This window comes from Cetorhinus maximus, chromosome 5, assembly GCF_964194155.1.
Source record: "Cetorhinus maximus chromosome 5, sCetMax3.hap1.1, whole genome shotgun sequence".
Classification (NCBI taxonomy): Eukaryota; Metazoa; Chordata; class Chondrichthyes; order Lamniformes; family Cetorhinidae; genus Cetorhinus; species Cetorhinus maximus.
The window spans coordinates 137,159,446-137,183,694 of NC_135883.1; the positions used below are offsets into that span (position 1 = coordinate 137,159,446).

The following is a 24,249-nucleotide window of genomic DNA, read 5'->3' on the forward strand; positions in this document are numbered from 1 at the left end:
AGTTTCTTCTGAATTCCCTATTGGGCATCTTGGTGACTATTTTATGTTGCTAGCCTCTAGTCATGCTCTTCTCCACAAGAGGAAACATTCTCTCTGCATCCACTTTATTAAAACATTTCATAATTTTAAAGACTTCAATTAAGTCATCATCAGCCTTCTTTTTTATTTCCTGATATGTATACCCATGCATTTCTGGTACCATTCTTGTAAATCTTCTGCACCCTCTCCAGTGCCTTTATATCCTTTTTATAAAGTGACGGCCAGAACTGCAGGTGGTACTCTAAGAATGACCTGACCAAGGTTCAATACAGATTTAACATATCTTGACTACTTTTTAAATTCTATCCCTCTGGAAATAAAGCCTAGAGTTTTTTTTTAATGGCCTTGCTAATCTATGGCACATATCGTAATTTAGTAATTGATATATATGCACTCTGAGATCCCTTTGTTCCTCTACCCCTACCACCTGAGATTCACACATTCCAATAAGGTGAACTATTTTTCTTACCAAAATGCACTAACTCTCATTTATTTGTGTTGCACTTTATTTGCCAATTATTTGCCCATTCTGCAAGATTAATAGCCCAGAATTCCTGATCTCAGAGGGTCGTACCCCATTATCCTTAGGGGACTCCCCCAAAAGGTGCGCTGGGGGATTCCCTCAAATGATGCGCTGGGGGACCCCGCCAGAAGTCCCCACGCAAGGACTGCACGGGAATTGCCCAGGAAGTTAAAATTGCCCTGTGCCGGGAACCGTCTGAAGCTCAGATTTAAATCAGAGACTTCAGATGGTCGCGGCTCTCTTAGCAGAATAGTTATCCAGGAAATGTTGGAAGAATTAAAACCACTCCTACCTCCTGGGTAACTATGCTACTGACTGCCCTCATCCTCCACTGGACCCACCGACTACCCCACAAACCCCCTGAAACCACTCCCCACCCCGACCACACCTCCAACTAACTTCCCGACACCCTGACTGACCTCCCACACCCTCCCGATTACCCTCCTGACCCTTCAACTGCCTCCTATCCCCTGACTGAATATCCTACCCCACCCCTCCACCAATCCTACACCTATCCTATCATCTTATAGACTTACCTTCTCCCTGGCTTCTCAAAGTGCATTTAAACACAGGGAACTTTAAACTTAGCTGGTTTATGGCAGCCAGTGCCATAAAAAGACAGCATGGCTTCAGTTGCCCTGATGCTGCTGCCGTGCCCTGGAAGGCCTGGAGGACGAGCTGCACATTTTTCACCAGGCATGGGTTGGAAGAGCGCACGAGGAACGTGCAGCTCCCGGCCTAGGTAAGTAAAAACAAGTGGATTGGCAATCCGACTGTGACTGCCACACCTCGAAACTTCTGGCCCAATACCCCCCTGTAATGTTTTGCAATCTTCTTCAGTATTGACACCCAATTTGGTGTCATCCATGAATTTAGAATTTGTGGTTTTGATTCCAAAGTGCAAATCGTTAATTGTGAACAGCAGTGGTTCCAGCAGTGACCTATGTGGAACAACACTTTTTACTTCTGTCATTCTGAAAACTACCCTTTATTCCCACTCTGCTTTCTGTCTTGAAGCTGACTAGCAATCCGTTCTGTAATTCCTTGTGACTCAGAGGCAAAAGTGCTACCAAATGAGCCATGGCTGACACAAGTTACACTGAAGGATATAATTATAATTATAATACAATTCTCAAGAAAATGCCAATGTCAGGGAGTACAACACATTTATACTGTATAAGAATGTGCTGATCAGCAGTCTCTTCTCATATAGTATAAATGTGTTGTTTCCCCTGACATTGGCATTTTCTTGAGAATTGTCCTGATGAGTGCAAGACGAAAAGCTTTGACAAAAAAAATCTTTTTTATAGCAATACCCAAGTTCTGTACTATCGAACGACTAATTATAATATATTTAAGTGCTTTGTTTAGATATATCTGAAGTTAGTATATAGTGGCTGTGAAGCTTTATTGCTAAATAGCCTTAATCAAATCTATAACAGTGCTTTTTGTGTCTTAGGGGGCCACTTTGCTATGTGGCCTGAGCCCTGCGGACCATTTGAAACACTCAAGGCACAGATTTTTTGTTTATAACAACAGTGGGACTAACAGTGCTCACTCTTATAGAGTAAATTGGACAGCAAACTGCGTGGTGTGCACATGAACATTTAAATGTTGAAATCTGGAAGTTGCTGTCAGATATCTCACTTCTCCACAGGGTGCACTGTAGCAGTCTTTGCTGATTTACTTGGCATTGAAGGAAGTGCAATGGCATGAACTTGGGGTACTTGTTCGCTAGTTCCCCACTAAAGATACCACAATGTGTTAGTGTTGGTGGATTCATGAGTAACTGATTTACTGCCAAATAACCTCCCTGGCTCTAAAAGTTACATTTTACAAGTGTGGAGGAACATTCCTTTAGAAGTTAATCAATGTTGACATTTTTTTCTAACTCTTTGACATCTCTTACTTTCATCTATCTTTCTCAATCTTTATTTTACTTTCTGTACATGATTTAAATCTAACGCGTATTTTTTGCTTTCCACTTCTGGAGTTTAGAGGCTACATTGCCCTCAATATGGTTGGTTAAAGAGCCTCACTGTTTCTTCCCTTGTTCACACATGTCCTAGGTTTCCTGTGACAGGCGCCACACTGAATCAGAAAATGATTCATTCTGAAGTCCACAAAAACTTTGCGGGCAGCTGTCAATGAGGTGAAAGGTGAGCACTGTTCCTTTGCCACTGGTTGCAAAATCCAGGTCATTGTTAATTTTATAGACTTTCTGCTGTTGCAACTGTTACCTTTTGACTTACATCAACTAATACAAGAACTTAAATTTTGTGTAAATAAATATGTATAACCATAAAAAACATTCTAACCAAACTAGAGGTAAATTAAAAATTAATAAACCAATTAAAAATTACATAAAAACATACACCTCTCGAGCTAAATTAGAAGGGAACTTTGAGTTTTCTGCTCCAGTTCTATATGTTTTCGCTTTCTTAATGGCAGAGCTAGTGCAATGCTACTGGAGAGTGAGTCACCTGGAAATTAGAGGCCAGATAGTCAGGGCTCGTTTGATACATATTCTCAAGGGCCTGAGTTTAAATCTAAACTTTGAATGCCCATGAAATCAGTTTTTTGTTAGCAAAGAGGTGACAATTTATGTAAAGAAGATGAGGTCAAATAAACATGACTTTATACATTTAAAAATTATTATTTTTATGAAGGTGTGTGAATGGTTTTGTAGCTTGTAAAAGTCAGTTTACTGGCCTCTAGTCAAAGACCATGCTCTTTCCAGATGCTATGCTATTAATGTTTTTTCTGAAGGGCAATTAGGCATGAGCAACAATTCTGCCCTTTCCACCAACGCACATCCCATGAACAAGTAAAAAGTTAGAACATGAGTGTTTTGGAAAAGATTTACTGATTACAGCCTGTGTGTTTAATTAAAGATACCATCAGCAAAGCTGCTTATAATGTAGATATGTTAAACTGAAAACAATTTCACTTTCCTTTTCTTTCAAAAAGATCAAAAAATCAGAGATTAGGAACAAAGGAGGGAGAAGCTAGGGAGAAAAATATAATGGCCTCACAATATTTAGAAAACTGTGCTTTGAAGAAAATACAGAAGCAAATCCTAAGCAAGAAATACTAAAAACCTTTTTAACAATTCTAGACAAAGAAAAGGCAGATAAATCAATTTCAAAGAACAGGTTCTGAAAATATTGCTTTTGCATAGAAGGCTGTCTTCTTATACTGTTTCAATGCTGAGATGATTCTCTCTCAACCTATTTGTTGTGAGCTAAGTTTTGCCATTTTGTTAAAGCTGTGCATCTTGCTCTACTATTAAATTGTTGAGAAATATTTTAACAGCTGATACCTACGAATCACATTAAATCCAACATACTACTGCACATTTTGTCTTATCACACTTAGCTACATGCAAATTTTGTATTACATTTGCAACTGATTGCTTCAAATTTCATACTCATAAGAAAAGGCAAATCATGAGGGGTTGGCAATGTATCAATAGAGTTCAGGAAAAAAGCTGGCTAGAATTTCCAATGAAAAACTAACTCAGAATAGGCAATGAGTAAAATAAAATAAATAAAATTGCCAATTAAAATGTGAACTAATGAAATTGTTTAAAATATTTTTGAATATCCATTTGGTTGTCACTTTTTGCCACAGGGGCACATAACACTAAAAGTAAGGTATAGTATTAAATGCTACATAATTCACAATAAAATCAGTAAACCTGTCAACCACATTTTCTGTTGAAATGCCCCAAATAATAATGACTTATCCTAATGACAACACACCACCACCAAAAAATGGGAAAGGCACATTATAAAAGTCTACTTTGTCCACTGTCTTCAATATTTTCTCAGTTTAATTTCTGCTTAATGTTAATCTTAGTTGTCTACTGCACTACCAAATTGGTCTGCTGTCAGTCTCTGGCCACACTCTTACAAATTCTGTCGCTATTTTCAGTTGCTTATTACTTTCTGATTCCTACCTTTTTTCTTAATATCTCTTTTGGCTGGTATTCAGCTTTTGTCCTCTTTTGAGCCAAGGCTGTAATGAGGCTGCGTCTCTGATTAGTTAGGCAATGTCTCCCATGGTTTCATAAGCTTTTAAAGATTTAGAGGTACTTTACTTTTGGTTCAAATTATTTACAATGAAAGCCCAAACACCACAATAGGAAGTGCAGCAGAACACCATTCCATAACCAGTTTCAGCAACTCAAGCAGCGGACCATCAAATTTAGTCTGTTGAATAAAACTCTTAAGCTCGCTCTGCAATTTCCTTGTTCTACCTAGAGGCCAAGCATTAAGATGCTGCAGTAAAGCAGTCATACCGGGCTCTAGGCATCCACATCATCTATTCCTTCCGACAAACGTCATGTATCTCAAACATCTATGGCCAGAGACCTTAACTGTGGCCCCACACAGGTCCCTCAGGTATCCATATAATGTTTAAAACATTCATCCCAGGTACCTAGGAGTTATCCTGAAGAGTAAATTATCCAAGAAACACAACAGATCCCACATTCCAGCAGGATGCTTGTGTATTCTTTTTTAAGAAAATATGGAAGACAATGGACAAAGTAGGTTTTTTAAAATAATGGGCTTATATTACTATTTGTTTTTTTTCAGTGCTGAGTTGTTGTCAGGAAAAGCCATTATTAGTTGGGGCATTCCAACAGAATATCTAAAGCTTGTAGAACTTCTCAGCAACTAATCACCGAGAACAATTTGACAGAACTAGAGAAAATTAGAGGGAAAATACTAAATGTTTAGCCATTTAACATAATTTTTAAAAAAAACTGCTCTGTCATCTTCCAATGTGTTGACAGGAATACAAGCAACATAATATAGCTATGGTATCGAGGACTTTGCTGGTCCAGTTAGAACCCTGATAGAATTTATTCCATTTCACCTTTTGGCCCATAAAAACAAATATTTTATGGATTTTTTTGTGCACAACTCATAACCATTACTATGTTCAATTCTCCCTCAACTATAGTGCCCCAGCTTTTAAAGTCCCGATCAGCTTTGTGCACTCTTTGTGCATGAAGCCTACTTCCATAAATATTAGCAATATAGCTAGTAACACTGGAAGCTACCTGAGGATAGCTGTTGCATACATACCGGAATTCATAATAGCCTATTCTGACAGATAGATGGGTTTTAGTGCATTTGGCTTAGCCAACCTCTCTGACATAATCGTCTTTGTGAATGAATGTTGTTAATGTCTGCCACCTACTGCAAACCCACTGAAAATGCAGTGATACAAATGTGCCCCATCTTCCTCTATTAGCTGTACCAACAGTGATTTGGTCTTATGCAGGTACCTCTGCTGGAGTTTCAGGAGCATTGGGAACTTGCTCCATCTCAGTGTTTTAAATTTCCTGGGATAGATGTTAGAAAAAACTGTTCCTTGATTAGTACAAAAAGAAGTTTAAATTGACCAATAAAGGAAGCAACCATTACCATCTTCCGGGCCTGTTAGAAAATTTTTCTCTGAATTTGTGGAGTTCAAGCACATATTGAGTACCAGTGGAAGCAACAGAAAGAAACTGAGCTGCAGCTCTACAGGTCATAAAGGGCTGCAGCAAGCAAGAGTGGTCAGTACATGCTGACATCTTTCTACACATAGACAGTTATATATAAATCTCAATTATTTGTTTATCCAGTGACATTAAGTGAATGAAACATGAATCATTTGTAGTTGGTTGATAAACCCAAGGTCTTCTATGGTAATTATTTCTTGTACAATAACCTGATAATGACAACCATTTTGATGGTTCAGGCCTTTATCTATAATAAATACTTTAGGATCCTTGTCTCATGTGAGTTATGCTTTCTGTATTAACCTAAGTGTTTATGATTGATAAGGCTTGCCATACATGGGCACTTTTTGCTCCTCCCACCCAAGTTCTGAATTTTACTGGGTGTAACTTTTAATACATTTCTGCCAACTGTGCCTATTTCCCGTCCAAATTAACAGCTGCATAGAGTGTGCTATTTTTATATTCCCCTATGTTTTCAGGAAAACACTGTATATTCCAGGAATAAATAAAAAAGCCATTCCACGTCTCTGCAGAAATCTCAGTGAACAGATATAAGTCTCTTCAGCTGAATGATTTTGAATTCTATTTTCATAAAACATCAAATCAACCTTCGCTAAAGATTGTTAGGAATCAGAGACACAGACAGGAAGCAGATCAACATCCACTTCAGAGCTACTATGGGTCATATGAAAACAATTCAACAAGTATGAACAGCCATCACAAAAAATTAACTGCAGGGAGAAACTGAAAAAATCAAGTAACTTTAAAGTCAGTCAGAAGGGGAAGAGGAAACATCACATCACTCCATTTCTTTTGAGAATTATTCTGGTCATTATTTTGGTTTCTTCACTAAACTGAAGATCTTCTACTACTGGGAATAAACAATGCAGCAAAATAAAACATAAAATACTAAATATTTTTATATACTAAAAATACTAAATACAAGTATACAAGGAGATGATTAATCATGCTATGCAATTTCATTTTCTAGGATTAAATTACCATAACAATGCTCTCTACCAAATGTGTGCGCTTATGTTTATGAACACAAGGAGAAAGTGCACTGAAAGTCAGGCATACGGTTTGTTGGCTCGAAAGTGCAAAATTGGGCCAGCCTGTTGCATTTAAAACACAGATGCTCATCCATATATGAGACATTCTATTTGGCTGTCAGAGATATTGGTTGGAGTAAGGAAGCATGGCTGGAAGGAATAATGCGCCAAAGACTGCTCCCTGCAGTGAAGAAGCCCCGAAGAAACCATCCTGATTTCAATGGCATTGGGTCAAAATCATGGAATTCCCTTCTTAATGGCACTGTGGGTGCACCTGTACCACACGGACTGCAGTGGTTTAAGAAGGGAGCTCACATGTTCAAAGGAAATTAGAGATGGGCAAATAGTGCTGGCCTTGCCTGCAACTCTCACATCCCAATAACAAATTTAAAAAGAGCCCTGCTCAGGGATCTGCAGCAGAGTTGTTGAAGGAAAGTCATATTGTTTCCCACTTAACTGCCACTGCTACAATTTTTTTTGTCAAATCAGGTAGAATGTGGGCACCAGGTAAACAAAATCACAAAGTATAATAATTCAATGATTCAAAGCCCTTGGAGGTAAAAAGTTACTCAAAATGTGCCTAAAAATCATGGAGCTTGATTTACGAGGCTTTTTAAAAAACATTTTTGTGTCTAGCTTTTATGAGCGTGGACTCATGCTGGGACAGAAGCTCACTTGACACCAGAAAATTATATAAGGGTCAACTGAGCCCTAATTTATATAGGTTTGGACCTGCACATGCTAGTAGAGAAGGGGCCCCAGAGAAGGCCCCAAGCTTCAAACGGGAAATTTGGGTGCAGAATCGACCCATTTTTCCAAACTACTTTCCGATGGTCAACAGCAACACAACATTGTGGGCTCCTGAAAATTAACACCAGAGTATAACATTTTGCGATCAAAGCTGCCAATTTGAGTAAACAATCGAATGTCTCTGCCCCTTACTGTTTTCTGTTGCTTAAAAAAAATCTTATGAGGAGGTTTAGTGAAAATACAATTACATCTACGAGCAATTCGCTCACAGGCAAGATATAGAAATGTTGGGCAAATGGCCAATTTCCGTTTTGTAACTGAAGATGCTATATTTGTGGATACACTACCTGTTGTTAGGAAATGAAGTTAAATGAAGGGCAAAATATTTAAAATCCAGTTCCCTTCAGGCCTCCTGTTTTGAAGCCAAAAACACAGCCACAATTTTGGTAACTTGATTTGACAAATTAATAGCAAGTTTATAATTCAGTATTACATCCTGGCTGCTAGAATCATCAATAGATCAAATATAATAGCTTCATAATTTAAAATTTATATTATTCAAAACAAAAATTACAAAAAGGACAAAGTATCAAATAGAAGTTACAGAACACAACACAAAATTGGGGTCACATGGCTAATGAAGGATCAGATTTCTACCTTCAGGAGTTACAGCAGCGGGAAACATTTCTTTCAACAAGTCACCAAGTTTATGTGGCTGTCCTTCTGCACTGATTGGACGAAATAGCTTCTGAATAAATGGTCGTTCATTTAGTGGCTGAAAAGCAGAGAATAAAATTTGTTTCAAATTCAGCACTCAGATTTAACTTGTTCAAAAAAGTTTACAATCATTGGGTTTCAACACAGCTTGAAACCATACAGTACTGTCTTCGTGAAATATGCATTATAATAAAATCTTATACACCTTAGAAACAATCTTCACTATTCGTTTAACATTACTGAATGAGTAATGTTAGGTACTTTCAATGCATTGCTGCTATTCCAATAGTATGGATTAAATACTGTACAACACAGTGCAGCTGTGAAGAATGCAGCTGTGCAATGAGAGGAGACTGAGCGCATTACATCTATAATCACGTTTCATCATCTACCCCGCTCTCCCCATTTTGCGTCTAATCAGGGAAGTCTGTTTTTGAAGTTTTAAACGGCTCTGAATACTTCAGAGAGCTTATGTACTCTCACCAACTGTGATAGCACATGAAGAACCATGTGGATAAGCTATTGGTTGCCTGTTAGATGTTCATGGCTTTCATATTCCAGAACAAGTCACTGATTTCATGGAAGATGTGAAGACAGTGGAGCAGAAAGTTTTGAGAGACAATAAATGCCTTGGCGTGCATTATGAAAACCTAACCTGAAGTTGAAGTTGTGCACTACCAGCCAGTCAACATTGGTTTAATTTTCCTGTGGCTGTATGTTTTCACCTCAAACATTTATGCAATTGTTTATTTAACGCTTGTCTCAGGTGAAGGAAGAGTCCTTTCATTATCTCCTCTGATACAGGCTCCATCTTCTTGATCATGTAGATGCAGTTAGTACAATTTGTAAAGGAATTATGAGCTCTCCAGCTGCCCTGGACAAACTTCATCCCTAAATTAATACAGCTAACAAAAAGAACCTGGTTGCTTTTCTTTTGTGGAACCTTGCTGTGCATAAATCAGCTGCCGTGTTTGCTTATAATGCAATAAGGATTAAAGCATTCAATGACTATGGTTAGCTCTGAGATGTTCGACTAGTGAAAAGCATTATGTAACTGCAAATTGTATCTTGATTTCTGTCTTCCCACAACTCTCAAACAACCCAAAATAGTTCACATATAATGAATTATAAGGCTGACATAACTCCAAGTTCACAATTTAAAAAAGGTGGAGACTAGTCATGGGCAGCCAGAAAATGCTTCCTCTGGCGGAAAGAACACATCATCACAGTTTGTGTGCTATAGACTAAATTTAGGGATGAGAATACAGCAAAGGTAAAAAAAATAATTGGGCAGAAAAATATTCATATTCATACTATCAAAAAGCAGCACACTAGTTAATTCAGTTGGATACTTATCCTTCAAAGAACAGTTATTTAACAAAAAACATTGGCATCCTGGTGATTACCATTGACCAGAAACTGAACTGGACTAGGCATATAAATAATGTGGCTACAAAAGCAGGTCAGAGGACAGGAATCCTGCAGCGAGTAACTCACCTCCTGATTCCCCAAAGCCTATCCACCACCGACAAGGCACAAGTCAGGAGTGTGATGGAACACTCTCCACATGCCTGGATGAGTGCAGCTCCAATAACACTCAAGAAGCTTGACACCATCCAGGACAAAGCGACCCGCTTGATTGGCATCCCTTCCACAAACATTCACTCCCTCCACCACTGACGAACAGTGGCAGCAGTGTGTACCATCTACAAGGTGCACTGCAGGAACTCACCAAGGCTTCTTAGACAGCACCTTCCAAACCCACAACCATTACCATCTAGAAGGACAAGGGCAGCAGACACATGGGAGCACCACCATCCACAAGCTCCCCGCCAAGACATTCACCATCCTGACTTAGAAATACATCGTCGTTCCTTCACTGTCACTGGGTCACTTAGATTACAGGAGGATATAGACGGACTGGTCAGATGGGCTGATCAGTGGCAAATTTAATCCAGATAAGTGTGAGGTGATGCACCTGGGCAGGACAAATGAGGTACGGGAATACACGATGAATGGTAGGACCCTGGGAAGTGCCAAGGATTAGAGGGACCTTGGTGTGCATGTCTACTGGTCCCTTAAGGTAGCGGGACAGGTAGATAAGGTGGTTAAGAAGGCATATGGGATACTTGCCTTTATTAGCCGAGGCATAGAATTAAGAGCAGGGAGGTTATGCTGGAACTGTATAAAACGCTGGTTAGGCCACAGCTATTGCGTGCAGTTCTGGAATCCGCATTATAGGAAGGATATGATTGCATTAGAGAGTGTGCAGAAGAGATTTACCAGGATGTTGCTTGGGCTGGAGAGCTTTAGTTATGAGGAGAGATTGGATAGACTGGGGTTATTTTCCCTGGAGCAGAGGAGATTGAGGTGTATAAAATTATGAGGGGCATAGATAGGGTAGACAGGCAGGAACTTTTCCCCTTGGTGGAGGATCAATAACCAGAAGGCATAGATTTAAGGTAAGGCGCAGGAGGTTTAGAGGGGATGTGAGGAAGAATTTTTTCACCCAGAGGGTGGTGGGAATCTGGAACTCACTGCCTGAAAGGGTGGTAGAAGTAGAAACCCTCATAACATTTATGAAGTATTTGGATGTGCACTTGCGATGCCATGGCATACAAGGCTATGGGCCTAGTGCTGGAAAATGGGATTAGAATAGTTAGGTACTTAGTTGACTGGCGCAGACTCGATGAGCCAAAGGGCCTTTTTCTGTGCTGTAGACCTCTGACTCTATGGGTCAAAAGCCTGGAACTCCCTCCTTAACAGCACAATACACTACATGGACTGCAGCAGTTCAAGACGGCAGCTCACCACCACCGTCTCAAGGGTAATTAGGGATGGGCAATTAATGCTGGCCTGGCCAGCAATATCCACATCCCATGAATGAAAAATATTCAATGCATATATTTACCTAATAAATCACTTAAAAGTATTGGAGTACAGTGAAATATTACTTAATTTGGAACAGAAAATTTACTACATTCCAGAAATGTATATGTGGTGAAATCTTTGCCTTTGGCACGTATCTTTTATGGTTCCAAGTACACTGAAATTACAGTGCACTTAAAAATTAAAGACAAGGGTTTCCCATGTTCCAGACAATTGTATACATATAATAATGTAGCAAAAATTTATTGACACTGGAAATCTGAAACAAAACCAGAATATATGATGCAAGCACTCAAAAGCCAGTCAAGCATCTGGGTATGGGGCCGGGGGGGGGGGGGGGGGGGAGCACAGGGGGTCAATAACAGATAAGTTGAGGTTTCAGGTGTGGAGCATTTGTCTGTTGTCACCATAGACCCATTGAATGATTGAAGCATTCTCAATTATGAGTGCAGTTCATTTTACAAGTCAGAAGTCTTTGTACATACAAGGAGCAGCATTTGCCCCCTTGAGCCTGTTCCAGCATTTAACAAGATCATGGCTGATCTCATAGTAACCTCAAATCTTAATCCTGCCAACCCCCCATAACCTACCACCCCCTTGCTTACTAAGAATCTATCCAACTCAGCCTTAAAAATATTCAAAGACTCTGCTTCCAGACCTTTTTGAGGAAGAGAGTTCCAAAGACTCACGACCCTCAGATTTCTCTTCATCTCTGGTTTAAATGGGCGACCCCTTATTTTTAAGCAGTGACCCCTAGTTCTTGATTCTTCTACAAGAGGAAACATCCTTTCAACATCCACCCTGTCAAAACCCCTCAGGATCTTATATGCTTCAATCAAGTTACCTCTTACTCTTCTAAATTCCAGCGGATACAAGCCTAGCCTGAACAACCTTTCCTCATAAGACAGCCTGTCCATTCCAGGTATTAGTCTGGTAAACTTTCTCTGAACTGCTGCATCCAACGCATTTACACCCTTCCTTAAATAAGGTGACCAATACTGTACACAGTACTCCAGATGTGGTCTCACTAGTGCTCTGTATAACTGAAGCATAACCTCCCTACTTTTGTATTCAATTCCCCTTGCAATAAATGATAACATTCTTTTAGCTTTCCTAATTACTTGCTGTACCTGTACACTAGCTCGTTGCGAATCATGCACCGAGATCCCTCTGCAGTTCAGAGCTCTGCAATCTCTGGTGATAAAAGATATCTCTTTTATTCTTCCTGCCAAAATGGGCAATTTCACATTTTTCCATATTAAACTCCATTTGCTAGATCTTTGCCCACTCAATTAACCTATATCTTTTTGTAGCTTCCTTTGTCATCTTCACAACTTACTTTCCTGCCTATCTTTGTGTCATCAGCAAATTTGGCAACCATCCCTTCATCCAATTCATTTATATAAATTGTAAACAGCTGAGGTCCCAGCACTAATCCCTGTGGCATACCACTCGTTACATCTTGCCAACCTGTAAAAGATCCATTTATGCCTACTCTCTGCTTCCTGTTAGCCAGCCAATCTTCTATCCATGTCAATATGGTATACCCAATACCATGAGCTTTTATTTTCTGCAATGACCTTTGATGTGGCACTTTATCAAATGCCTTCTGGAAATCTAAGTACAGCACATCCACCGGTTCCCCTTTATCCATAGCACATGGGGAGGTGGCATAGTAGTATCGTCATTAGGCTAGTATTCCAGAAAACCCAGGGTAATGCTCTAGGAACCCGGGTTCGAATCCCACCGTGGCAGATGGTGAAATTTGAATTTAACAAAAAATCTAAAATTAACTCCGATGATGACCATGAAGCCATTGCCAACTGTTGTAAAAACCCATCTGGTTTACTAATTGTCCCTTTAGGGAAGGAAATCTGCCATCCTTACCTGGTCTGGCCTACATGTGACTCCAGACCCTCTGAATAAGGGTAATTAGGGATGGACAATAAATGCTGGCTTATCCCACATCTCTTGAATGAATAAACAAAACAAGTTACTTCCTCAAAGAACTCCAATAAGTTGGTTAAACATGAGTTCCTTTTCTGCCTGATTCTGATTTCCCTTGACTCTGCCTGATTACCTCAAACTTATCCCAAGTGCCCTGCTATAGCTTCTTTAATAATAGCTTCTAACATTTTCCCAATGACAGATGTTAAGCTAACTGGCCTGTACTTTCCTGCTTTCTGTCTCCTTTCCTTTTTGAATAATGGAGTTACAATTGCTATCTTCCGGTCTAATGGGATCTTCCCTGAATCTAGGGGGTTACGGAAAATTAAAACCAATGCATCAACTATCTCACTAGCCACTTCTTTTAAGGCCCTAGGGTGAAGTCCATCAGGACATGGGCACTTGTCAGCCTGCAGCTCCACTATTTTACTCAGTACCACTTCTCTGGTGATAGTAATTTTCCTGAGTTTCTCCCTCCTTTCCATTTCCTGATTTATAGCTGCTTCTGGGATGTTACTTGTATCCTCTACAGTGAAGACTTATGCAAAGTACCTGTTCAATTCATCTGCCATTTCCTTGTTTTCCATTATCAATTCTCCACACTCACTTTCTATAGGACCAACACTCACTTTGTTAACTCGTTTCTTCTTAAAATATTTATAGAAACTCTTACTATCTGTTTCTATATTTCTGGCTAGCTTTCTCTCACACTCTAAATTTCCCTCCTTATTAATCTTTTAGTCATCCTTTGTTGTTCCTTATATTGTCGAATCTTCTGACCTTTGCACAATTATATGCTTTTTCTTTAAGTTTGATACTATCTTTAACCTTTCTAGTTAACCACGGATGGTGTGTCCATCCCTTCGACATTTTCTTTCTTGTTGGAATGTATTTATTGTGTATTCTGAAATATCCCCCTAAATGTTTGCTACTGCATCTCTATTGACCTATCCCTTAATCTAATTTGTCAATTCACTTTAGCCAGCTCTGCTTTCATGCCTTCATAATTGCCCTTATTTAAGTTTAGAAACATAGTCTCAGACCCACTCCTCTCTCCCTCAAGCTGAATGCAAAATTCAATCATATCATGGTCGCTGCTACCTAGGGGCGCCTTCACAATGAGATCATCAATTAATCCCATCTCGTTGAACGATATCAGGTCTAGTATAGCTTGCTCTCTGATAGTTTCTTAGAACAGCATGTTCTGGAGCCAATCTCAGAAACATTCTATGAACTCCTCATCTAGGCTACCTTTGTCCATTTGACTTTTCCAGTCTATATGTAGATTAAAATCTCCCATGATTGTTGCCGTGCCTTTCTGAAAAGCTCCCATTAGTTCTTCCTTTGTGCTCCACCCTACTTTGTGGTTACTATTAGGGGGCCTGTGCACGACTCCCACAAGTGACTTCTTGCCTTTACCATTTCTCAACTCTACCCAAACCGTTTCCAAATCCTGGTTTCCTGAGCTTACGTCCTCCTTCTCTATTGTGCTAATACCATCATTAACTAACAGAACCACACCTTCACCTTTTGCTCGCTTCCAGTCCTTCCTAAATGTCCTATACCCTTTAACATTGAGGTCCCAATCCATGTCCTCCTGTAGCCATGTTTCTGTAATGGCTATCAAATCGTACTTATTTATTTCTATGTGCGGTCTCAGTTCATCTATTTTGTTGTGAATGCTTCATGCATTCAGATTCAGAGCCTTTAGTTTTATCCTTTAATTCTTTTAATAATTGTTCTAATCTTTATCTTGTCTTTAATAAGTCTCGTCTGTTGATTTGTTAGTTTTGTATTCTATCCCTTCCCGTCATGGTTGTTTTTTATTTCCCGTAATAATGTTTCTCTTTTGCCTCGTCTCTACTTTGATTTACCACATTTTCCCAGATTTGATCCCATACCCCCACTACTTAGTTTAAAACCCTCTCCTACTTCCCTAGTTATATGGCTCACAAGTACACCAGTCCCAGCATGGTCCAGGAGTAGACCATCCCAAAGGTATAGATCCTATCTTCACTAGTACTAGTGCCAGTGCCCCAGAACCCACTTTCCCCACACCAGTCTTTGAGCCATGCATTTATCCCCCTAATCTGATTTGTCCTATGCTAATTTGCACGTGGCTCAGGTAATAATCCAGAGATTATGACCTTTGAGGTACTGCTTCTTAATTTGGTGCCAAGCTCCTCATACTGACTGTGCAGAACCTCCTTCTTTGTTCTGCCCATGTCGTTGGTACCAACATGGACCACGACAACTGGGTCCTCCCTGTCCCACTGCAAGTTCATTCCCCTCCCACTGCAAGTTCCTCTCCAGCCCTGGGCAGATGTCCTGAACGCTGGCACTGGGCAGGCAACACAGCCGTCTGGGCTTATGCCCTTTTCTAAAAATGTTCCAAACCCTGGCTCCGGGCAGGCAACACAGCCATCTGGACTCATTCCCTTTGTTGCAGAGAACGGTGTCAATCCCTCTGACTATACTGTCCCCTACTACCACTATATTCCTTGTAACTCCCCCAAATTGCATGGGATAATGTAGGGTAACATCTAAATCTAATAACTTGTATCCATATAGCACCTTTAACATAATAAAACATCTCAAGGCGCTTCATAGGAGGCATTATAGGGAAAAAATGAGACCGAGCCACACAGAAGTAATGGGGCAGATGACCAAAAGCCTAGTCAAAGAACGAGTTTTTAAGGGGTTTCTTCAAGGAAAAAAGAGAGAGATAGACGTTAGGGGTGGAATTCCAGAGCTTAGTGTATAGGCAGCTGAAGGCTCAACCACCAATAGTGCAAGCTTTTTTTAATTCATTCACAGGATGTGGGTTTCACTGGCTGGGCCATCATTTATTGCTCATCCCTAATTGTCCTTGACAAGGTGGTGATGAGCTGCCTTTTTGAGCTGCTGCAGTCCATGTGGTATAGGTACACCCATAGTGCTGTTAGGGAGGGAGTTCCAGGAATTTGACTCAGCGACAGTGAATGAATGACGATATATTTCTAAGTCAGGATGGCGACTGACTTGGAGGGGAATTCCAGGTGGTGGTGTTCCCATCTATCTGCTGCCCTTGTCCTTCTAGATGGTAGTGGCCATGGGTTTGGAAGGTGCTGTTGAAAGAGCCTTGGTGAATTCCTGCAGTGCATCTTGTAGATGGTACACACTGCTACTACTGTGCGTTGGTGGTGGAGGGAGTGAATGTTTGTGGATGTGGTGCCAATCAAGCAGGCTGCTTTGTCCTGGACGGTGTCAAGCTTCTTGAATGTTGTGGGACCTGCACTCATCCAGGCAACTGGGGAGTATTCCATCACACTCCTGACTTGTGCCTTGTAGGTGGAGGCCAGGCTTTGGGGAGTAAAATGGGGAATGCTCAAGAGGTCAGAATTAGAGCAGCACAGATGTCTAGAGGGTTGTAGGGGGTTACAGAGATAGAGAGGAGTGAGGCCATGGATGGATCTGAAAAAAAAAAAATTTGAAAATCAAGACATTGCTTAGCATTTTGCTTAGAACATGGGAGGCCATTATGTTCCTGCTAGGCTGCGTGGTTGCACAGCAGTCTGAAATGCTCTGCACAAGTATTGTTCTGTGATGTATGATATGTGCACAGCCATGCAAAACAATTCATTGGGACCACACACAGCTAAATTTTAAAGGCATGTTGGGAGGCAAACCAAGAACGCATTGGAAAACACAAGTCTAGAGATAACAAAAGCATGCTGAAAGTTCCAGCAGCAGAAGAACTGGAGGCAGGGGCAGAGTCAGGCCATGTTATAGAGCTAGAAGTGGTCAATCCTAGCAAAGGGATGGATATGTGATTAGAAACGCATCTTGAGGTCAAGCATGACACCAAAGTTGCAAACAGTCTCGTTACATCTCAGACAGTTGTGAGGGAGAGGGATTGAATTTGTAACAGTGACTGGAGACACTGGTTTCAGTTTTCCCAACACTTAGCTTGGAGGAAATTTCTGCTCACCAACACTGGGTGTCAGGCAAGCAGTCTGACAATTTATAAACAGTGGAGGGGTCAAGAGAGGCGTTGAGGTACAGCAAGGTGCTGTCAGCATACAATGTGGAAATTAATGCTGCATTTTTGGATGGCATTGCTGAGGGGAAGCATGTAGATGAGAAATAGGAAGGGATCCAAAAACAGGTACTTGGGTACCAGAGGTAGTGCTACAGGAGCAGCAACAGCAGTCATTGCATGTGATTCTCTGGCTAAGATTAGATGCACAAGGATGGAGCCAGGTGAGGTATAAGGTAATGAGGAAAGGAAATTTCAAGACAAGAGAAATTCAACATTTCATCAGTGAAGTGCTAGTCACTGGATTTGAAAGCGTCATTTTATCACTGAGCCATTCAGGGTTTATTTCTCTTTAGTTAATGCCTAGTTTGCTGATCTCAGTCAGAATTGTACATCAGACTAAAGTGTGGTCAGGGAGGGGGCTGAGATTTAAGTAGGAAATTAACCACATGTCCTGTTGTGCAATGGCCTTGCTGGAAAGTGCATGTTGATGTCACACAGAACTATTTCAGCGCAGGAGGAGGCCATTCAGCCCACTGTATCTGCACAGGCTCTCCAAATGAGTAATTCACCCAGTGCCATTCCCCCACCTTCTCTCCATGACCCTGCACATTCTTCCTTTCCAGCTAACAGTCTCATTCCATTTGAATGCCTTGATTGAACCTGGCTCCATCACACTTAATCCAACCAGTTCATGCTGGTATTATGGCAGATGAAGACAGTTTATAGTTGAGCTATGATGTACCTTATAGTTGAATAGCCGTTCATATTCACTGTCTGGGCTCACACAAAGGATGGTTATTTGGGCAGGGTCCTGAAGGAACCAAGGATTCCATGTAACCACAAATGTCAAGGGTCTTGATTGAGAACAGAGAAAATGATATGGAAGAAGTAAAGAGTTCTGTCCATCTGGAACATGGGTCAGGCCTCTCTTTTACTGAAAAAGAGAAACGATCACCTTGTGATCTGAGGCATGTCTGCTTTTTTAAAAAAATGTATTTATTCACAACATTCAAATTCAAAATTTACTTAAACAAGATTTTTAAGAGACAATTAAATTTTGCAGAAACTCCTCCGTGCTATTGTCATCATATCTTTCCTGCAGAAAGATTCAGCCATTTGGGAATATCAGCTCCTAAAGAGTAGATTCAGTTTGCAGTCTTACTGTTAACAACATCTCTCCAAATCTGCACAAATAATTTCTTTAATAAAAATTGTTCCAACATTTTAACAACCAAGGTGATGGTGGTAAGTTTATGTTGCTAGAGGCACTCTTGGTGTGTCCTAAAGAAAGAGGATACGCTTTTATTTGAAACATTTCAAATAGATATGGCCAGCTGTTTGTTCAGCGTATTCTTTTCACACTTTAATTTTGTAAAAAGCTATCAGTAACTGTCTTCTAAAAATAATGCTGGTCTTGGCTTGTCCTACATTTTCTATCCAAACTGCCAATCAGTCACACTTCAGTGTAACACCGGAGTCTACGTGCCAGACATGCAGCACTTGAAGACGATTAATCAGTCATCTCTGCAAATGTAGGTGCATGGTCTTGACACTTGTAACCAAAAGCCTTCTGTTTCTGGGAAGTTGGGAAATTGGAGAGAGTGAACAAAACAGAAATACAGTGCATGCTAACAGTGGTATACCTATAGGATTACCAGAAAAACTGAGTCATTGGCAGGATGTGAAGGATTTGCAAGATTAGCTGTAAAGTTACGAAGGTGAGAGTGCATAGGTTTGTAATTAAATTACAACATTTTAATACATTTTTAATTAGATCCATCAATAATTAACTCTTTCAATATAAAAGGAATGTTAATCCTACTGTTGTATTTCAATTCCGTGCTGTAAATAGATAAATATTTTTAGAGTGCATTAGTAACAGTTTTGTGGTCCAATGCTGTCATGTTGAACTTGTTTAACCCTTTCACCGTGGAGAACAGGCTTAAGAGAATCTGTAGCATCCCACAATTTTGAAGGATTTTAATGTTCAGGGAAATATAGGGCTCAAGGAAGAAGTCAACCAGGGTTCTCACTCCTGATCACCACGCACTGATCTAAACTGGGTAAACAGGCCAGGGCAAAATCAGTTCCTTCCCCTGGTTCCAGTTACAATCCCCGAGACCGAAAACTTTAAAAGGTTTTAATTCACAATGATCAACTTTAAAGGATTGGTAGGACAAGATTTCAAGTTTTAAGACTGTTGATGTAACAAAGTATAATCAACATCAACTAAACATTAAATAGTAGGCAACTAATACAGCAAACTACAAAAAAGATAACCCTGATTAATGTTATGACTGATAGCCTCATGTTGTATACATTAGTTAACAGAATGCTCTCTGCAGAATGGCAGCCTTTACAGAAAACAGTCCCAGTTTCCAATTAGTTCACTTTCCCCCATTTCGCTGAGTCATAATGTCCTGTGGCCAAAGGTCCTTTCCCTCAATCTCCTGAGAAATACTGAACCAAGAATTCCAGCAGCATGGCTCACTCCAATGATTCCTTCCCTCAGCTACACCAGGCATAACTACCAGTGTTCATAAATTTCCAGGGTTTCCATCGTTCTGACCAGAGAACATCTTCTGACCACATTCTATCTGCTCGTTAACAGGAAAACAGGCTTCTTCCTTCTGCTGACTAACAGTTGCTCCCTGTTTCTCTCTCTGTGTTCCAAAGTCTCAGACAGTAAACCTGCAATAGCAAAAACATCTGCCTCTCCCTTTGTGTTCAGGTGTTAAACCTGGCATGTGCATTTCAATAGCTTTTGACCTGGGCCCCCTTCCCCATGGTAAACAAGCCACGCAGGTTTGTCATCAGGCAGAACTTGCAGCAGGTCACATAATCCTCTTCATAAATCCCATTTTACCTTGAACTAAGGAGAACTTTTCTCCTCAAAACAAACAAAACCTTTTTTGTATGTCCTACCTGAGGAAACTTTTTACAATTAGAAGGCATCTAAAAAGTAGCTTCAGGAGATTCACTATGATTGTTTACCTCATTATAAATAACCAGGGTGGAAGATATTTGCCCACCAGTGATATTCTCTTTTCACAAATCATTATTTACTAATTATCACATTGTAAATTATTTAACTAAATACTTCAATGGACAGAAATGTAAAAAAATGATGGTTCTGTCACTAAATTAGAATATGCGTTGTACTGTAAAAGGCACGTGATTTTGGTTGCTCGGAGCCACTTTTACAGAAAGTTCCACATAAAATTTGGCTAACAAATCCATGACACTCACGTTAGTTTCAGCCCTTACAAGCTAGACAATTGACTCATATTAGCTGAAATTCAAGTTTCATCTGAATCAGCTGATGTATCATGTGCGTTTTTATCAAATCTTCTGTTTCAGACCTATTTTTAAAATAATTGAGGCAGTTTAATCATTTCCTATTACATAACACCTCTAATCTAGTAGTGCAAATTGGGCATATGCAGATAATTCAGTACAAACTGTCTATGTTCTAGATATTCCATTCCTACTTTTGTTCATTTAAAGTCTGTTTTGATACTCAAGACAAATGTAAACCGACAGAAACTGTTGTTAATTAAGCCTTAGAAACTTAACAACATGCATTTATGTAGGCCTTTAGAATAGAAAAATAACTGAAGAAGCTTCAGGTGTATAAGGAAAAATAGACACTAAACCAAAGAAGCAGAAATTAGGAAGGTGACCAGAAGACTGAAATGCATTTTAAGGAAGATCTTGAAGGAGGATGAACAGATGATGGCAGGGGGCTCAGTGGGGAATTCCAGAGTGTGGGCCTTAGATATTGAAGAGATGGCCATGAGAATCAGCGAAAGGGTGGGGGTGCATGCAAAAAACAAAAAAGGTTTCAGTCAGCACAACGTAGACTACTTGAGGTGGAAGTTGTAGATTAAAGGTGGGGAGGGGGGGAATTAATTCAAGGTATTGGGCGATCATGAGTCGAATATATACCAGTGAGGATAGTCATGATGGGCGGACTTATTGCTGCAGAATAAGATATAAGCTGCAAAGCCTCACATGAGCTGAACTTTACTTAGGATGGGAGCTGGCCAGGGTATCATTGGATTAATCGCATTTGAAACGATATGAATGAAGCTTTCAGCAACTGATGAACTGTGGCAGGTGTGGAAATGAGCGGATTTTATGATGCAGAGGCGATGGGTTAAAAACTCAACTCAGGCTTAAAAATGAACAGTCTGGTGAGGCTGAGACACTAACCAGGAAGGGTATAAGTTGGTGGTGTGGATAAGGATTTCAGGCCGGGGGCCAAGGGTAATGCATTTAGATTTCCTGATGTTGATTTGCTTGAAGAGATGGGGAGAAATGAGAGCTGGGGCCTCATGGTTAGAATAGGAGGGGGATCTGGGAGAAAGCTTGGCTTCATGGGCACAGGAAAGGAAGAAGCAACAGAAGCTCAGTACTGTGAAGAAATCCATGAACTCCTTGTGTAAGGGCTCTTCCTGTAAGAGCCCCATCCCATTCTCTCAGTTTCTCCACCTTGGTCACACCTGTTCAGATGATGTCACCTTCCAAAACGGCGCTTCTGACATGGCTTCCTTTTTCCTTTACCGAAGGTCCCCCCCCGGCGACAGGGATCTCAGCCGTGTCCAACCCATTTCCCGTACCTCTGCCCTCACACCTTCCCCTCTCTCCCAGAACCACAATAGGGTCACCTTGTCCTCACTTTTCACCCCACCAGCCTCCGCATTCAAAGGATCAGCCTCTGCCATTTCTGCCAACTCCACCATCTTGCCCTCACCCTCCATCAGCATTCCGTAGGAGCTGCTCCATCCATGACACCCTGGTCCACTCCTCCATCACCCCCAACTCTTCATCCCCTTCCCATGCAACCGCAGAAGGTGCAACACCCCATCAACATCCAAGGTCCCAAACACTCCTTTCGGGTGAAGCAACGCTTCACTTGCACCTCCTTCAATTTGGTCTGCTGTGTTCACTGCTCCCAATGTAGTCTCCTCTACATTGGGAAGACCAAATGCAGACTGGGTGATCGCTTTGCGGAACACCTTCGCTCAGTGTGCAAGCATGACCTTCCTGTTGCTTACCATTTCAACACACCATTTTGCTTTCTTGCCCATATGTCTGTCCTTGGCCTGCTGCAGTGAAGCCCAATGCAAACTGGAGGAACAGCACTTCATCTTCCGATTAGGCACTTAACAGCCTTCTGGACCTAACATTGAGTTCACCAACTTCAGACCACAAACTCTCCTCCATCTTTACCCCTTCTTTAATCCAATATTTTTTTAAAATTATTTTTTATTTTCATTTATTTATTCATTTTTTAAATCCCTTTTCCCAAACCTACCCCACCGCCCCCCCAACCAGGCCATCTGTTACTGGTTTCTATGTTATGTTTTCACAGAGCACTGAGCTTTGTTCTTACTTTTATGCCACTATCAGCATTTTCTTTACTACTACTGATAACACTCCCTTTGTTGTGTCTATGACATCTTTGTCAACCTCTCCTTAGTTCCTACCTATCCCTGACCTTCTATCTTGCACCACCCCCTCTTAAACAGTATAGATCCATCACATTTCTACTTCTCTTTAGCTCTGAAGAAGTCATTTGAACTCAAAACGTTAACTCTGTTTCTCTCTCCACAGGTGCTGCCAGACTTGCTGAGGTTTTCCAGTATTTTTTGTTTTTATTTCATGAACTCCTCATAATGGGCAGAGGGGAGGGTGAGAGTGGGTAGAGGAGAGGGTGAGATTTAAGGCGGCAGATGACAGTCAGGAAAAGAAGCACATGGTTACCTTTGTGCTCCAGAAAGTAGAAGAGTAGTGAGTGATTTTGGTCGTGGAGAGTAAGGCCTGATAGAGCTTGAAGTGGTTATGCCAGATCTGGTTGTGAAGGGCTAGTCAGTTGAACATTAGGTCTTCCTCCAATGGAGTTGAGCATGGCATATCAGAGGAACACCTGGACTAAATCACAGAATTGTTACAGCGCAGAAGGTAACCATTCAGCCCATCGTGCCTGAACCGGCTCTCCAAATGAGCATTATGACTTAGTGCCATTCTCCTGCCTTTTCCCCATACGCTTGCACATTGTTTCTATTCAAATAATCAACCAAGGTCCTCTTGAATGCCTCACTGAACCTGCCTCCACCACACTTCCAGGCAGTGCATCCCAGACTCGAACCACTCACTGTGTGAAAAAGGTTTTTCCCACATCACATTTGCTTCTTTTGCAAATCACTTTAATTCTGTGCCCTCCTATTCTCGATCCTTTTATGGGCAGGAACAGTTTCGCCTTATCTACTCTATCCAGCCCCCTCATGATTCTGAACACCCCTATCAAATCTTCTCTTAGCCTTCTCCTCTCCAAAGAGAACAGTCCCAACCTCTCCAATCTATCTTCATAACTGAAGTTTCTCATCCCTGTAATCATTCTTGTAAACCTCTTCTGCACTCTCTCCAATACGTTTACATCCTTCCTATAGCGTGGTGCCCAGGACTGTACACAATACTCCAGCTGAGATCTAACTAGTGTCTTATTTAGTTCAGCATAGCCTCCTTACTCTTGTACTCTATGCCCCTATTAAGAAAGCCCAGGATACTGTATGCTTTATTAACTGCTTGTTCCACCTGTTCTGCCACTGTCAATGATCTATGCACATATACACCCAGGTCCCTCTGCTCCTGCACTCTCTTAAGAATTGTACCCCTTATTTTATATTGGGCTGTAACTGCTGAGCTCCCCAGCATGGGATTGGGGGGGTACCCCAAAGATGCGCAGGGGAATCCCTCTCGGAACTTCACAGGTAATCATTTGCACCGT

General features: G+C 40.8%; 1 protein-coding gene across 3 annotated transcripts in view; it reads right to left on the reverse strand.

The window, feature by feature from the left end:
* atg5 (ATG5 autophagy related 5 homolog (S. cerevisiae)) overlaps positions 1–24,249 on the reverse strand; it is a 207,288-nt gene that overhangs the window by 14,551 nt on the left and 168,488 nt on the right. For all 3 annotated transcript variants that reach the window (XM_078542505.1, XM_078542504.1, XM_078542506.1), the window contains exon 7: positions 8,540–8,657. In XM_078542505.1, the coding sequence (XP_078398631.1) occupies positions 8,540–8,657 (118 nt within the window). The remainder of the gene's footprint in view (positions 1–8,539; positions 8,658–24,249) is intronic.